This window comes from Leuresthes tenuis, unplaced genomic scaffold, assembly GCF_036924035.1.
Source record: "Leuresthes tenuis unplaced genomic scaffold, fLeuTen1.0.hap1 SCAF_17, whole genome shotgun sequence".
NCBI classification, from domain to species: Eukaryota; Metazoa; Chordata; class Actinopteri; order Atheriniformes; family Atherinopsidae; genus Leuresthes; species Leuresthes tenuis.
Genome location: NW_027325371.1, coordinates 18,521,472 through 18,538,667, shown reverse-complemented (window position 1 = coordinate 18,538,667; position 17,196 = coordinate 18,521,472). Strand labels below are relative to the sequence as shown.

At 41.0% G+C, this 17,196-nt stretch overlaps 1 protein-coding gene across 3 annotated transcripts; it reads left to right on the top strand.

The window, feature by feature from the left end:
- Nucleotides 1-253: 253 nt before the first annotated feature.
- Nucleotides 254-16,439, top strand: slc29a4a (solute carrier family 29 member 4a). 3 transcript variants are annotated; one of them, XM_072369335.1, is made up of 11 exons: nt 254-436; nt 2,478-2,862; nt 4,971-5,102; nt 5,203-5,316; nt 6,218-6,346; nt 7,837-7,911; nt 8,020-8,279; nt 12,090-12,210; nt 12,398-12,585; nt 13,401-13,641; nt 15,245-16,439. In XM_072369335.1, the coding sequence occupies exons 2-11, from the start codon at nt 2,628-2,630 to the stop codon at nt 15,388-15,390; spliced, it is 1,641 nt and encodes a 546-aa protein (XP_072225436.1). In that variant the 5' UTR covers nt 254-436; nt 2,478-2,627; the 3' UTR covers nt 15,391-16,439. The 3 variants fall into 3 exon arrangements, with proteins under 3 accessions (XP_072225436.1, XP_072225434.1, XP_072225435.1); XM_072369333.1 differs by having other exon boundaries at nt 8,020-8,288; XM_072369334.1 differs by having other exon boundaries at nt 1,368-2,862; nt 8,020-8,288.
- Nucleotides 16,440-17,196: the final 757 nt, after the last annotated feature.

Sequence of the window (17,196 nt, the reverse complement as noted above, 5' to 3'; positions counted from 1 at the left end):
ACAAAGCCTGTCTGAAATGGTCTGCGAGTTTGCATGCAAAAAAAAAGTTGTTAATCATGCATTTGGATGAATTCATCCACAACTCTGACAGTGATTTCCTAAAGACTGCAAAACATGAACTGCCAGAGGCAACTCACAACCCCTCCTATCATGTCGCCCCCCGCCTTTTCAACCTCCATCCCCTCCTCCCTCCCTCCCCTCCCCTCCCTCACTCCTCCTCTCATCCGTCCATCCGCTTTCCCTTTCTCTTCTGCCTGTGGACGGTGCGTTAGGAGCGCCTCCAGACGGCACCGGGACTTCCCTTCTGTCTGATGGAGACGGGACTGACGGGGGACCAGGTCCGGCCGGCAAAGACCACCTCGAAGATCCTGTGGGAAGGACTTCGCTTCTGCTGCTGAAAGCGGGAGGCGCGGACGAGAGAGGGGAGACACCGGAGGTAAAAGAGGGGCCATTAATAACCTGTTGTTACTGTGTTTTTGTTTTTCCAGTCAACGCGGGATGTCGCACGGGAAAAACACAAGGAGCGATTCAAGAGCGATACGCAAACGACAGAGGACTTGATTTGGATGCTTTTCATTATGATTTTGAAAGAAAGAACTTCAGACAATTCGCTGAATATAATAGGGTTATGTCACGCCGTCCTATTTTCCCTCCCCTTTCCTTTGATTAACTACAAATTCTAATTTACGCACAAGAAAAACGCACCAGGACACGATTTGGAGTCCACGCATTTGCAGCCAAAATCCAAAATGTTCTGATGTAGCCTACAACCTGAAAGAGCCCTCACAGTGAGACATTCTCACTAATCCGAGTCCACAATAGAAGCTGCAGCGTGATACTGGACTGCAATTCAATTACGATCGCTGGCTGGAGCCTTTTCATTTAAACCAAAGAATGCTGCGAGCGCCGCCGCAGGTCTGGACGTGGAAATTGTGCAGAACGTGGCTCTGATCCACCAGAGAAATTACTAAATACAGTAGCCGGATTGAGTATATCGCCACAAATACCCAACAAGCAGCTCTTTCATGGTGGCCTGTCCTTGAATTACCTGTTTATCTGCAGCCAATGGGGCCCAGTATACAGAGAGAATCACCTTCTTACATCCCGAGTTTGTCGACAGCTGGGGTTTAAAACAGGACTTACTTTGTTTCATATTATTGGTCCGAAGTGAAATCGCACCTGCAGGGCAGCAGAGGTGGTGAGGCAGGCCGCAGGGCTGACACAGCTGCGTGTCATCTGTTTGCGCATCCACACAGGTGCGCACAATAGTCGTGCTTTTGTGGTTTTCACGCGTGTTTGCCTACGAAACACTGTCAATACTCCTTTCTGTTTAACTGCTTTGTAATGATAACGTTTCCCTTCCACAGATCCTTGGTGACAGAAGGGACACGAGTTACAGAGCCATGTTCCAGCTGCTGTAATGTCAGAAGGGAGATTTTATGAGATGTAAATTTATACATGGTGGGGTTATTTTATATAGGTATGTTTTGCCTTTCATTACACTTTCAGTCGTTTTCAGTTGGTAGTGAAGATGTTGTTGCTAGAGCTGAAAATTAATTCATATCTACTTGATTAATAATTTTGTAACATTTTTTTGTCTAAAATGTAAGGATATTGTTTTTTTTTTTTAAAAAACTGATGTAACTGTGAAACAAATATTTTGGGGTTTTTTGGCTTCTAATCCTACAAAATAAAGTAACATAACAGTTTCAGCTTTGAATATCAAATGTCTTCCACAGAGCTGGAAATGCTCATCAGGGTCCAACTTAGACATTAAAAAAAGTGGGCATCTTGCTGTGTTTAATAATGTTTTTTAGACAGAATGATTAAATCAGAAGATTGTGTTTGACAGTTCTTAATCGCAGCCCTATTTGATAACATTAAATGATTGAAAAATAGGTAGAATGAACCGTGAATAAAGAGAGCAGAAACGACACAAGCAGTGTTTGCCTATACGTCAGTGAATGAGTTCAGTGGACATTGTCACAAAATCTTGAAAGAGGTACCATATTCCTTTCCCCACAACACACTCTTTAGGGTTTTGTTTTGTCTGAATTGAAGTCAATAACTAAAAGATACCACACAGTGAAATAGGATAGAACAGCAGCAAATCCTCACACCTGAGAGAATAGAACCAGTTAAGAGTATTTTTGCTTGATTAATGACTTCAACTAACTGACTAATTGATTTTCTCTTTCGGTTTTTCCTGCCTTCTACCTTGTTCACTGAGCTGCATTTTCTCTCACCTTGTCAGCCTTTCTGTTATGCATCCTTTGTCACTCTGTTTCTCTCATTGAATATGCTTCTCACACATCAACGTACACGCAAACACACACAGCAAACTGCGTTTCTTCTTCAGTGTCTAACCTTGACTCGAGTTATTTTCAGCAAGGCTCTGACAGACTCTTATTTCACCCACTCTCCCTCTGCCTTTTCTTTCACATTTTCATTCTGTTTCCGGTTGTTTCCCCCCGCAGATCCTCCATCATCTGAAGGTCTCCTGCGTCTCTTCCAGGGCGTGTCACGGGAATTGTGTTTAACATGCACGCTCCCAAGAGTGTGTAGCTTGTCTAGCCAAGAGAAGTGTTTTGTGCTTTTCTATCAACGTGCATTCTTCAAGTGCAGAGATGGGCTCGGTTGGCACAGAGCGCCACAGGCCCACATTGGCCCAGACGCCCGAGGAAAGGGATGTGTGGAGAGATGGTGGAAGAGCTGGATGGAGGGATGCAGGGAGGGAGGGCTGGAGAGAGGGACGAGAGAGTGGGGTGGTGCAGAGCTACAGCTTCGACTCGTACCAGCTGGAGGAAGAGGAGATCAGTAAAGACGCCCCAGAGCGAGGAGTACTGGCTCTGTCCGAGCCTGGTGAGTAGTTTCTGTTCTGACTCTGTGTGTGTGTGTGTGTGTGTGTGTGTGTGTGTTCTGTATTAGTGTTTTAATGTTGTGGTTGATTGATGTATATACAGGAGTTGGACAGAAACATGTAACATTCACATGCAAGAAATGACATGTAATACCATCCACATTCACCGCTGGGGGCCTCTCATAGAGCTTGGCCCCCAGCAGTGAATGTGGACGGTGGTGCAATTAATATCAACATTTCCAGGGTATTACATTAAAAATGCCCTTTTCCACAGCAGAAGAAAGAAAAATTCTGCACAGCGGTTAGAGTAACACTGCATGATACATTACTTTTTGTGGTTTTTCCCAATGAGGAGAACTCAAACTTATTTTCCATCGTACGAAAATCCCTCCCTCCAGCAGTGCATCCATTTCATATTTGACATTTTGAATGAAAAGTAAGCCAGCATGAATTGAATGAGTGTCAAGATTTACCACGAGTGTTTACAAATGATGGTGGAGGCAGGAGAGAACGAAAGCAGCTTCGGGGAGAGAGAAAAAGGGAAGTGCATGTAAAACACAGGAGGTGGCCCTGTTGACAGATAATTGCTGTGTTGCCTGGTTACACAGGTTGCACAAAGGCCATGTTTATTAGATCAAAAGTGACCAAGGACACACAGCGATGGCTTTGGACAGGCTCTCTCTGCTCACAGTCCCTCATCTGTGTCTTATCTGTGGCTGCTGTCTCTGTCTCTCCTGCCCCACACTTTATTACACTAGCTGTTTATTGTGTTTAAAATATAAATCATAACAGTGGGCAATGATTTGAGTAAGTCCAGTAATTTGCTGGCCAGCTTTTTACCCTGTGCCCGCCTGGGTTTGCTCATGCTGCTGTGGTTTTCTTCCGGAGTCAAGAGACATGCACGTTTCGTTAGAATTTATTCGACTTAATTCGCTGTAGGTGTGAGTGTGGATATGAGCAGTTACAGGATGTAACCTGCCTCTTGTGCAGTCAGTTGGGATAGATTTGACCCGTTTCCAAAGGCATAGTTGGTAAAGTGTGTCTCTCTGGTGTCTTCGGTGTGTAACGTACCGTCTGCACCGTCAGTTCTCGTCAATCTTTTATTTTTAGCTGATTCAGCATGTTGAATTGGCATTGGGCCCGTAAGTAAGAGAGAACACTCAGATGGACTGTTTGGCTGAGTGTAGCTGGAGAATCCATCATTTCCCCCACAGTGCAGTTCAAAACTTTTCTGTCTGTCACACCTAGTTTCCTCTACACCCAACAGTTCAAGTGTTACTAACTCCACTGCCACAGCAAAGTTCTCACTAACCATATCCTTGAACTTCTACGGTGACTATGGTGGGGATGATGAGCAAACACTGCTTTATTTACTTTATTTATTTTATAAATTATTTTATATTTTATTTATTTTATAAATTTATTTAATTTGGAGTTTTTTTTGGCCAGACCTAGCAGGGAGTTGTTCTTGATGTCAGTTTGGTTTATAAGAATCCCAAAATAAAAGTCGGTTTAACTGAATCAGTGGGAGCCCTGAGCTTATTTCCCTGCAAATAAACAGTGGGAGATTTACACTTAAAAGGGTAAGTGTAAATCATCATTCATCGAGAGATTAGTCCCTTTACCATAGCAGTAAAAAAGTCCTCACTTGAGTACATTTCCTCCTTTAGTCTGCTGTAAAATCTACATGATTGAAAATCATTTGGAGCCATTTAAGGAGAGCTTACAGGATTAGAAAAGGATTATGAACTGTTATATAAAAAAAACGCTGCACATCACAGTTTATCCATGAAACTGAATCAGCTGCAAAACACATCTTCAAGTATTCAAGTTAAACTACTGGGACAGCTAGTTCGTGATCAGCAACTTCTCCGATCAATCTTTCACCAGCATCAGGGGAGCACAGTCTGATGCTACGCTGGCCGAACCATCAGCGGTGCAGAAGTGTCCCTGCTGCAGCGTCATTCATCCCGATTAGCTTCACTGAAGACCCAGTGTGTTGGCTTCAGTCCTAATTCAGATGTTTTAAAGTCAATCATATCCCCACTGTTGGACCATGACTTGAGCTACTTTAATTCTCTAAGCCTTGACTCCCTCCTTACCTCCTCAGACTCTGAAGAACCCATCCCTGACGACCGTTACCATGGCATCTATTTTGCAATGCTATTAGCTGGAGTTGGTTTCTTGCTTCCCTACAACAGTTTCATCACTGATGTCGACTACCTGCACCACAAGTTTAAAGGTATGAATATGCATGAGCATAGATTAGGACACATATCTGCATCTGTTAGGAATGAATGAGACCACGCTCTCAGAAGTCACAGCTCTTGTGTGTATTGCAGGAACATCTATCGTGTTTGACATGAGTCTGACGTACATCTTGGTTGCTCTGTTGGCCGTCATCCTCAACAACGTGTTGGTGGAAAGACTCAGCATGCACACCAGGATTACTGTAGGTAAGTTGGATCTGTAACTGTGAAAACAAAGAAAAGAGGTTCCTCGTGGAAGCTTTTACGCTTTTATTGTTGAGACTCGGGGAACATTAAGGCTTGTCTTAATGGAACGCAGAGAGCTCAAGTTGGAAGATGTTATGAAGAGAAAGAAAAAATACACACGGTCTCCTTTGGTTTTGATTCATAAAATGTTTAATACCAAAGACTCTGAGTTCACAAAGCTGGCTTTCAGCTTGCTGGGCTTTTTTAAACTCTCGCAGGGTCCTCAGTTTCGCTTTGAAGTTTCAAAACAGTTTTAAAGGGAACTTGGTGAAGTGTGCTATTCAAACAAGCCATTTGGTCACACGTGCACCAATGAAGGCTGATTTGTCAGAGCTTTGTTTACGTCTGGGAGATTTTAAGTTTGGCCCAAATTTATTAATAAAAAATCCTGGTTAATAAAACTCCAACCTGTTTTTACTGTGTGAATTATTCTCCAAACTGTGATTTTGGAGATTAACATAAAAATGTAAATCAGCTTCACTCGACCCAGTTTAATGGAAAAAAAAACATCTTGAAGAAAAAATGAAAAAAAAAGGTTTTTGTCTCTAAGAAGAATTTTTAATTTCTCTGCACATGCTCTTATATGGTGCATGTGCAAGATCTCACCACAGTACCTTCTGTAACTTAAAATAGCTCCACTTGTATCCTTGAGGGAATATCTTTTGAAGTGTGTTGTCTGCTTGAGAGCTTGTCTCTGGAGTTAATAAATACCTAGCTCAGGAAAAGGATCTTACCTCAGGCAGAAGTGGTTTTCTCAGACCGACCGTGTCATTTATGCCTCCATACATCCAGCAGGAACATACAGTAGCTCAGATCAGTGACGGTCCACTCACCTGCTGTCTCTCTGTCACTTTCTCTGCAGGTTACATCTTGGCTCTGGGGCCGCTGGTTTTTGTCAGTGTGTTTGATGTCTGGCTGGAAAAGTTCACCACCAAGCAGGCTTACATTTTCAACCTTGTGTCAGTGGGAGTGGTGGCCTTTGGATGTACAGGTACTTCTAACAATGATCTGTTGTTTATTTTATTTTTTATATTCTACTGCAAAAACATAATAATACAGGAAATGGGAACAAAGGTTCCAGAACACTGAAACAATAACAAAACAAACATGGAAGACAGAGTTCTGCGTGTAGGTGTAATAAGTTGGTGGTGTGGTGAGTGGGTGGTGAGTGCAGTTCTCATCCATCCAAATGGTTTAGCAGTGTAACTGTAAGTTAGCAACACATGCTACTAAATAATGATTTCTCATCAACAGTATTGGACCACAGATGTACACAGCATAACTCCTAGTAATGGGTAGTAACTCTTTAGCTAATTATCGCTGGACCATTACTCTGAAATGGAGATTATCCATTGGGCTCGAGTATCCTCTCAGGCTGGTGGTAGATATAAGGTGCATGCTCCTCAGGACAGCTGACAACAGTGAAGCTGGCTTGATTTAATTTTGAGTTTAAGTTTGAAAAGTATTTACAAAATAGTAAAATAGAATTGAATAAGGGGCAAAGTTTTTTGTGGCCTCAACTCGGGTAACTGTTGAATCTCAGAGTTAAATATTAAAACAGAATGTGTCATTTATGTAATCCTGTGTTGGGGACCGAAGGCTTGTATTAGCAGAATGTACAAATATAGAGAAAACTAATTATTTACCAAAACATCATGTTTATCATTTTTCTAAATTTGTTCTTTTATTGTGGTATGAATACCTTAAACAGGTATGTAAAAAAAATAGTATTCTAGTAGAATGAATGAAGTCACAATAGAGACCTGAAGTCCAATTCAAGCAAAAAACAGAAAGAAAAGAAGAAAAGAGCTGAAAACCCCCCATGTTTTTTACACAGTTCTTGTTACATGTCGGAAATGTCTTAAACATGGCTCTTCTTGGGGATTCACAAAAGCATGTCTACGTGTCGTAGCATTTTGCTGCCACTGAGGCAATCTGACAAATATCTGGAACAGCTTGAGGTGTTGGCTACTGTAGGTTGTGTTGGTTCCATCGTTGGCTGCGTCACTCTGCTGTGAAAATAAAGATGATTTGCAGTTGTCGCTCCCTGTTGGCTGTATTACAAGGGAATTTTTGTGATCACATCGAGAAAGATGGAAGCAAACAGATGTAACTGGGGGAAACTGGGCAGAATATTACAAAATGGGAACTTGCTTCTTTCTGCATAATGATGATGAATGCAAGATTTTGCAAGACGAGTCAAAGACTAAGCAGCAGTGTTAAGACAAACACAAAACCAGTGGAGGCTTCTCAGTCCTCATCTCCTGCTGATGACTCTAATACAGTGAGTCTACTTCCTCTGTGTTACTGTTAGAGTGACCACAGAGCTTTTCAGCCAGCTGTATTTACATTATAATTAGTGAAGGTCAGAGGTTCAGAGCAGCTTCTCTCAAGCAGAGTGTGGAGGTCTCTAAATAAATTGTGTTGTTACAGTGTTAGGCCTCCGTTTGCATTCATAACCACCTCCATCTCCCTCTCCAGTGCAGCAGTCCAGTTTCTATGGTTACATGGGGATGCTGCCCAAGAGGTATACACAGGGGGTGATGACTGGAGAAAGTAAGTGCAATCATATAGACAAAATATTTGCTTGTAAACGCACACATCCCTCTCCCTGCTTCCTTTCTCGTAATCTTTAACCCTAACCTTTGTACGCTGCCCTCTCAGGCACGGCTGGGGTGATCATCTCCCTGTCTCGCATCTTCACTAAGCTGCTGATCACAGACGAGAAAAAGAACACACTTATTTTCTTCCTCGTCTCCATCAGCATGGAGATGCTATGTTTCCTGCTTCACTTGGTTGTCCGCCGCTCACGATTTGTCAGCTATTACACCAGCCATGCCCAGGGCAAAGGTCCGCCCAAATGTCATGATCCACGAGACAATGGGACTGGATACAGGGTCCACCACGATGTCACTGCAGAGGAAGTAAGATTTGTAAGTTTAAGGACAGTTTATTGACTATGTTGTGCGTATGTCTTGGATAAGAAATGTCTTCTAACCCTCATTTACAGGCTGTATGTCCAATACATTCTGAGTGTGAGAGAGCAAGTGACACTGATACTAATTATCTTACTTAAGATATACTCATATTTAGTGCCACCATCAGGTCATAATTTCTATTGCCCAATAGTTTTATTCACTTTACTTTACTGAACAAAAATATCCATAGATGTACCAAAGGCCATTACAATCGCTAATGAAATTTGGTTGAGCCAATTTTTTTATTGCTGAATAAAAAAAACAAAAAAAAACAAACACTTTGTAGTTGGCGTGAGGTTCTTCTCCTGAAACGCTGCATTTTTTTGTCATTGCCAATAATGTCAGCTGTTCCTATGGCCAAACAACTCTGTTTTAAATTAATTAGAAAATTAAGTGTTGGACCTCAGTTACAAATTAGACTAGAATTCATTTCATGCATGGCTTACACACAAAACCATAATTTAGGGGTTCCGCTTATTTGTTCAAGACTGTAGTGAACTAGGTGTCGTGTATAGTTGTTCCGTCTTTCCCTTAAAGATTAAGGTCATATTGTTTCATTAAGGTCAACAGTGAAACACTTGTAACCTGAATGTTTGGTTTTGTGTGTCCCTTTGCATCTGGTAAATAATTCCTCTCACTTTTTATTACCCACCCCTCTGCCAGTCAATCAAAAAGCTAATGATTCAGCACAGGCGTGTGCATCCCCAACTCCATTACACCTAGATATCCAGCAGGAAAGTCATTTACATCAACTCTCGATTTTATGAAGTAGTTAAGATCATTTCCAAAGTAAGATTTTATAAATAACTCCTCAGGCACAGCTTTTTGATCAAGTCATACTTAAGAGAAAAATTTGTTATGAATCATGCCTCTGGCAGACACTCAAAATCTCAGAGCTGTCCACAGCCTGTTTTGGAAGGCCTTCCTTTATTTAAATGTTGGTATGTGATTAAACCACCTAGTCCCATAGAAGAGCACTCCAAGAAATCAGAGCTGTGTCATCATCATGATCTCCTTTGTCACCTTTATCTGTTGGCTCTCTTTCAAAGAAAAATAGAGCTGTGTGTTGCGTGTTAGCATGCTGATGTTAGCCTTTAGCTCAAAGCACTCAGCTGCCGGATCTACTGGCTCGAATGTTAAGTCACAGTCACAGCTGACACAGTCAGTGTCCAAAACTGCTCCTTGTATAATATATATAATGTATCATGCTTGGTAATATTCAAGGTCCACCTTATCTCACCAAAGTGCCCTTGTTGCTAAAATGGGGGGAGGGGGCAAGCACTTATCATTCCACAGTGCATTACCCTGTATATTATAGATGTGACTGTTATGCGTCTCCACTCAATAATCTGTTTACGTCAGAAACCACAATTCATCGCTCTTTTTAGAATAAACCACGACGCATCTTGGTTTGATTTAATACTTGTGTGATTTTTTTTTTTCCAAGTTAGATTGAGATGTCAGCTTCTCCACTTGTTGATTTTTGTGGGGTGAGTGTGTTTCGTGCTCAGTTCAGTGTGAACGGGCACACGAGCACTAAATGCTGGGTAGGTTTTAAAATGCAGAGTAATTTATGAGTTACTTTCTGGCTGCTGCTCTAAAACAGAAACATTTGGGGGAGAAAGAGCAAAAAGAGGTTATCAGGGTTGAAGGATCAATCTATACATCTAAATATGAAGGACAGATATGATGGTGATGTAGGAAAAATATAGAGACAAAAATAAGGTTATGGCCTCCTGTGAACAGGGAAAAAATGAAAGTCATGTTGATAAGAATGTTTGACAGATGGGGAGGGGCGGTGCAGAGGCAGGGTGCCAAGATGAGGAATAGCATTACAAAAATTACAGAGAAAACAAAATGGAAAAGGGAAGGGAAGAGAGCAGGAGAGCAGTCAAGACGATGACAAAAAGAAAATGAGAGAAAAATTAGGGAGGAGGAGCCAAATCTACTTTGTAGTCTTGCTCGAAGCAGCACTTTGTAGCCCGAAGACATGGAGCTAATATTCCTCCTGACTCTGTGCGAGTTTGTTCAGAGCCTTCAAAGGAGGACACAGCGCCTATGGCTGTCATTTTTTAATGTGTGCATGTTTCTCTTTGTACCATGTTATGCACAAGACAAGTGTGTGATGGGCAGCCCTGATCTTTTACTGTAGCATGTATGTGTTGTTTTCCATGTCCAGTGGCTGATTGTAGCAGCTCTTTGTTCTGGTTGCCGAAGGAAACGAATGCAATGCTCTATATTATGGGATAATCAAGAATAGAGCTGGCTCTGGCCCACAAGTCCCTCTAATCAACTAATGGATCTGTATGGATGTGCATGTGTGTGACCGTGTGCATGTGTGTGTGATGTGCCTCCGGAAAAAGTGTGTATTTGGAGCACACTAGAGCACATTAGAGCTGTGCTTAAAGGGGTGGGCCTGTAGGAGAGAAAATGTGTGTTTTTCAGTAGGTGTGTGTGTGAGTGTGTGTGAGTGTGTGTCCTCAGCTAATTTATAGTCTCTCTGACATCATTACAATAAACCTGCATTCACAACCATCCTCTCTAAGAGCGGCTGCCATAAAAAGCTTAAAAAGCTGATGTAATGCATCCAGGAAGCCATTTCTAAAAAAAAAGAAAAAAGATCCTGGAAAAGAAAAGGTCAAAAAGGAAATATGCAACAAAAAAAAGTATGATTCCATATTCAATTCTAATTAATTACTTAATGTGTCAATAAGATGTCTTTTCTGATGTAATACAAGATATATCATGGGCAAAATCAGCCATCAATACTAATGCTGGGGATTTCTGCAATGACTCTACAAAGTATCACCTACTATCTCAGAAAGGCGAGGTCGGACCGACTGTATGTTCCTTGTAGAATGCCGGAGGAATCAACCCTGACTACTTGCTGGGTTGTGCTTTACAGCTGCTTTGCATGCACTGCGTGGAACTGATGAAATGGGAAACTAGAGCAAGCAAAAGGAGATGTTAGCACAAGTGAAGTTTCACGTGTTAAACATGTCCTTAAAATGTACCAGCCAGCCATTGGGTTACTGGTAAGTTTGAGGGTTACCTGTAGCTGGTGGCCAAAGGGTTGCACTGCAGTTAGTTGCCCATGTCATGCTGAAAATGATTTGACTGCAGCCTATGAACTATGCACTGCATATTCATGTGAGTTAGCCCTGATGATTATTTGCTGTTTGGTCTTTACAGCATGAGCTACCAAAAGTCTCCGAGCTGAGAATGATTTAGCAACCATTAACATTACATAAGCAGCTGATAATGTTGTCAAACCTAAGGCTATTGTTATGATTACTGAAAGTGATGGAAGGTCAATATAATATAATTCTGATCCTTCCACAACATGCAGTTTTTTTAATAATTTTGACTCCTCTTCTTTAGAATTGCTCTCAGATTCAAACCCTAACCCAACTGAATTGCCCCAGTGTAAGTAACGGCCATTACATGGTGTAAGAATTAGAGTTGCAATGTCATAATGAACATGGCAGGCAGTGTCATCTGCTGGTGGGTTGAGATATAGGCTGGGCATAATTAGCACATTCAGAGATCCCCATTCACTGAATGAGGAAATGCTGTGCAGTCACATCCAAACCATTTTAACTGTACAGTTTCAAGGAACAGGAAAAGGAAAAGTTCTTAGGAGATTATAAACTGATGAAGTGGAGACTTGAATTCCAGGAAAGGAATGTAACTTATCAGATGTAGATGCTTTTTTTCCCATTTATGATGTAATCTATACGGTCTGTGTCCCTTCAGGGAAACAGTGGGGCAGCACCGTCATCTACAGAAGAAGGCCTTGAAGACTTTGTGGGTGGCACCTATGTGCGCTTTGATGCCCCAAAAGCAAAGATAAGGAGGAGCTGGCCTGGTGTTCGCGGTACTCTCTGTTATTATCTTGTCCACTCACTGCTCAGTAACCCTCTGACTCTAACTGATAGATTTCAAATTCAAATTGATCTCTTGGTGAAGAGGAGTGCTCCCAGCTACGTTACTACTCGGGTGAATCATCAGGTTTTTAAATGTGGCCTTATATATGTGTGTGTGTGTGTGTTTTCCTCAATCAGACATGATCTTGCATCGTTACGTGGTGTCCCGCGTGATCTGGGCCTACATGCTGTCCATAGCTGTGACCTACAGCATCACTCTGTGTCTATTCCCTGGCCTGGAGTCGGAAATTCGGAATGTTACCTTGGGGGAATGGCTCCCCATCCTCATTATGGCCACTTTCAACATGTCGGACTTTGTTGGCAAGGTTAGCTGCATTTTTTTTTAACTGTTGGAAGAGTATTTTTTTAGCACATAAAGACAAAAGAGAACATGTGCCAACACTACTGAAGACAGTACATTTGAACAGGCTTCACAGGCCTTAATCAGTAGCTTATATAAAAATCTGTTGTAGTTTCAGAGTGGTGGTTTCACAAAAAGTGTTAATTATGCAAACTGTGTGGGCTGCTTTTTATTTATTTCACAATATTACACCTCTTTGTTGGCCGCTAAGCTAACACTGATGGACGTTTAATTGACTGTCTAATTTCCTCCTGTGATTTTTAAATAGATCAGAGCCATTGTCAACAATACAAGAAATACATTTCTAATACTTTACATCAGCTCTAATCTGTAGAAATAACTGAGAACACCTCTGTGGGTGTGCATGGCCTGCAAAAGGATTATTTGAGATCTTTTAAAGAGTATAAATTACACACAAGGAGAATTTTTCTCCCTGCTAGTGAGCAGATTATTACATTATTATTTCACGCGGGACCATTCCTGTACGTTTACTATGCTCTTGTGGGCTTGTTTCTGACATTCGAGCTGCAACAACAAGACATTGAGGCGTATTTTTAGATAAAATCAGAGACAAAGTTTTTAAAATGAACATTAAGTTATTTTTTGAGGATATTTACGTGTAATTCTACTGTTAGTTCTCATCACTCTCATGGCATTGTTTTTGGCCTCAATTTTCAGAAATGAATCTACTTTTCATTTTTCACTTTAGTTAAGTTTTGTACTTGCTTTCAGCAAATCTCCTGGCTAGCCCTGCTGATATACCCCCTTATATCTCTTCAGATCCTGGCAGCACTGCCGTACGACTGGTCCGGAGGCCGCCTGCTCTTATTCTCCTGTCTGAGGGTGGTCTTCATCCCTCTGTTTGTCATGTGCGTGTACCCAGCCAGCTCGCCCACACTGTCCCATCCCGCCTGGCCGTGTCTCTTCTCCCTCCTCATGGGAGTTACTAACGGATATTTTGGGTCTGTGCCGATGATCCAGGCTGCTGGCAAAGTGCCCCCCGAACAGAGGGAGCTGGCCGGTGAGAGTTAATGGATGTTTTTTTTTTTCTTTCCTTCTTTTTTTTCTTCTTTCCGTCTAGATTTAGCATGAAACTAGTTTGAAATTGTTTTAATCAACGCCAAAATATATCAACAACAACCCAGAACTTTTAAGTGAATATGAACATTTTAGTGATTTACCTGACAGAAATAGTGAGCTTTGACTGGTATCTCAAAAGGATTTATTGCTAACTTTGTGTTTTCTTTCTGACTAATGAACCGCCATTTAAGTCACAAAAGTGCACGTATCATCTGCTACTGAACAGAAAGATAAAGTTTTAAAGATAACGTAGGACCACGCAATATTTAAACAGTAGTGTTTCAAAGTATACAGAATATTTATAGTTCTCTATATTACTGCATGAATATGACATAAACTGTTAGATCCTTAAACAGATTAAGCAAATATAAATTAGAAACATTTTATTTAAAAATTATGGTAATTTAAGGTATTTTATTTATTTAAGAAAAGGTTACATATTTCAACATCTGTGTAATTGTAAAAGTATGTGAACCTTGATTTTCAGTATCTGAATGGACCTCCATGTGCAGCAGTAGCTGCACCTAAACATTTATCTGTAACTGTTGATCAATCACGATCAGGAGTTATCAGTCTCACACACTGTTGTGGAATAATTATTATTTCAATTATTAGTACTATTCTCTCGAAAGTTGCTTCAGTTCATTGGGGTTTTGTAGCATTAATTTTATATGCAGCTCTCTTAATCACATCACAGCGTTTCAGTCAGGTTTAGGGTTGGACTTTGACTGGACCAGGTTTTCAACTAAGATGGTGCGGCGCATTATGATCAAACATCTCCACTTTGCTCTATTCAAAGGACAATGTTCCAGAAGTATTAGAGTTTGTTCAGAAACAACTTTAGAAACCTAAGCTGTGCTGGCAGAGAAGAGGCTTTTCCTTGGCAACTTTTCCAAACAAGCCATAGTTGTTTAGTCTTTTTTATCTAATTGTACTGACTTAAACTTTAACATTTAACACAGTCTGTGTTTTTGTTCACCTGAGGTTGTGTTTACCTAAGGACTAGATGATCTGTCATAAAATCTTAGATTTCAGAGGGTGTTATGTTATGTTAATTGGTTTCTCTTCATGTTATTTTAGGACTTGCGTGTAAAGCAGATGTTTTGCATCACATTAATACAGAAGAATATACCATTCTAAAGGGTTCCTAACCAATTATGCGAATCAGGTGCTGATTGATACCTGTAAATTATATTTTCAGCAGGTGTTAACCCAGTTCACTATTATTCTGTTAGCACAGGTAATTTAACATATTTGTTTTGAATGCTGGTCATCTCTAGCAGTATCGGACCCTGGACGCATAGAATTCTTTGTTTTCAGGGGAACACTGTATAGGATCCTGTTTAAGTGCCCCCACACAGAGCCTCCTGCATGGATGGAGCTTCTAGGTCTTGTGCTGCTAAATGCTCCTCACTTCTCACACATTCTCTCCCAGGAGTATCTAATCTCATCTTTATAAATACCATTGACCCCGGTTAAGCTATTTTTCTCTCCTTTCTATCAGCTCTACAGTTATTCACTGTTCTCACTCTGTCTCTCTCCAGGGAATACCATGACGGTCTCCTATATGACAGGCTTGATGGTTGGCTCCACTGTGGCTTATGCAGCTTACAGCTTCACCGCTCCAGCAGTGGGAGCACATTTTTCCACCCATAACCCACACACACCTTACAACGCTACAGGGTTTTGAATGTCCACATGAAGCAAAACATACACACACGCGCGCGCACAGACATATATACACATGGATGTACACACATGCAGCACGACCAAGCATTTTCACTTGCAGTAACGTGGACTGATGGATTCGAGTCCAGCTGCAAATAAATGAGAAGACGGAGACTAAATCAGCATTAAGTGTTGAAGAATAAGAACACAAATTTCTCGACTCTCTTGTTCTCCAGCGTAGTGATCCAACGACTTTTAAGCGGCTGCTGGGACGAACTTTCAAGGAACTGTGGAGCAGGAGCTGATCTAAGCCCTTTGGGTATGGCGCAGTAGAAATACAGTCTGCGTGTGAGCGAACAGACTGTCTGACATTTGTGAGGTGTAAAGTCAAGTCATTATCTGCTGCAAGGAGACCTTGGGTCATAAGTCACTCATGCTGCATAAGTCAATCATGCTGCATCCAAAAAGTTATCAGAGAAAACAGATGGAATTTAGAGTGGGTCCACTCATGATATTTTTAGACAATAAGGTCCATAAATGTGGATTTTGCCTACATTGGGCTTTTTAAATCCTTCGATTGCACCTTTTGGAGGAAACAGTAATGTTCAGGGAATTAATTGCACTCAACGAGACAGAAGTTAGAATTTCTTCAGCTTCTGTGATGAGACAGTATTACAATAAAGATTTAAATATGCGAAAACTTACTCCATATTTTTAAGACACCCTCCTCTGGCTCATGACAACCTTCTGTTATCATATAAAGTGCAGGTCTTTCACAAGTGATTTGATAGAAGATGTCTCAGAGATAAAGAATGGGCATCAAAATGGGAAATAAGGACATCAGTGGGGGGGCGGACCATCCACATTGCATCCCCAAATCCATTTCAGCAGGACTTTATGAGATTACCTAAAAAAGAATTTACTGAAAAATGGTAGAAAAAGGGAAAAAAATATGCATATCTGCTCAGTGAGTTTTCACATGTTCACACTTAATACACCCTATGGTGGTTAAAAAAAAAGAGAAAATAAAAAGCTGTACAGGTATATTCAGTCGCATGCAAAAATTTAAGTTGGTAAACATGTTGTTTACTGTCAGAATCAAAGTGAGCAAAAAATGACCTAATTTCCAAAATGCAACAAGTTAAAGATGACACAATTCTATTATACAATTTCTTTTTAAGAAATAACCTAAGACAAAAAGGGCCCAAAGCAAAACTTTCGGAGCTCATAACCTCGACTTGACACACAGTCTTTCACTTCTTGTTTCGATGATTTTCACTAACTCCTCCTGCGAAAGCCTTGCAGTCGTGTGAGAGTCTTGGTTTATCAGGTCAGGGCAGAACTTTAGCTCTTGCCTCTTAATGTAGTTTATGGTAGAGAGGTGTTCTTTCATTACATTCTGGGCTTTTTTTCCTCCAAAGGTTCTTTATCAACCTTTGACAGACAAAAGGACTTATTTCTGAAATGTATCAGGCATTTTTAGTGGTATATTTATAAAGCGGTGATGCTTCATTTTGTGGTGAGGACACAGGAATGTTTGGTCTTTAGTGATCTTTAACTGAATGTATTTTGGAGATCAGTTTATCTTTTTCTCTTCTTGCTGTTCAGAGTAGCACGCCGCTGTGTTTACAAAGGGAGGCAGGGTAAAAACTGTTGCTCACTGTACATTTTTCTGTCCCCTCTTTGTCTCTCTGAACACTATCTGTCATCAACATCTGTGTGATAATATGGGACCGAAGCAGGAAAAAATAATTACTGCCAAAAGGTCCCCCTGTTCTTGAGAAAAAAAAAAGTGAATGTAACGTTGTAAATGTACTAAATGAAATGC

Excerpts from the sequence above, each read along its gene's own strand:
- slc29a4a (XM_072369333.1), top strand. The coding sequence starts at position 2,628 with ATGGGCTCGGTTGGCACAGAGCGCCACAGGCCCACATTGGCCCAGACG. Across the intron at positions 2,863-4,970 it reads ACTGGCTCTGTCCGAGCCTG|ACTCTGAAGAACCCATCCCT; the intron begins GTGAGTAGTTTC and ends TTACCTCCTCAG. Across the intron at positions 8,289-12,089 it reads CTGCAGAGGAAGTAAGATTT|GGAAACAGTGGGGCAGCACC; the intron begins GTAAGTTTAAGG and ends GTGTCCCTTCAG.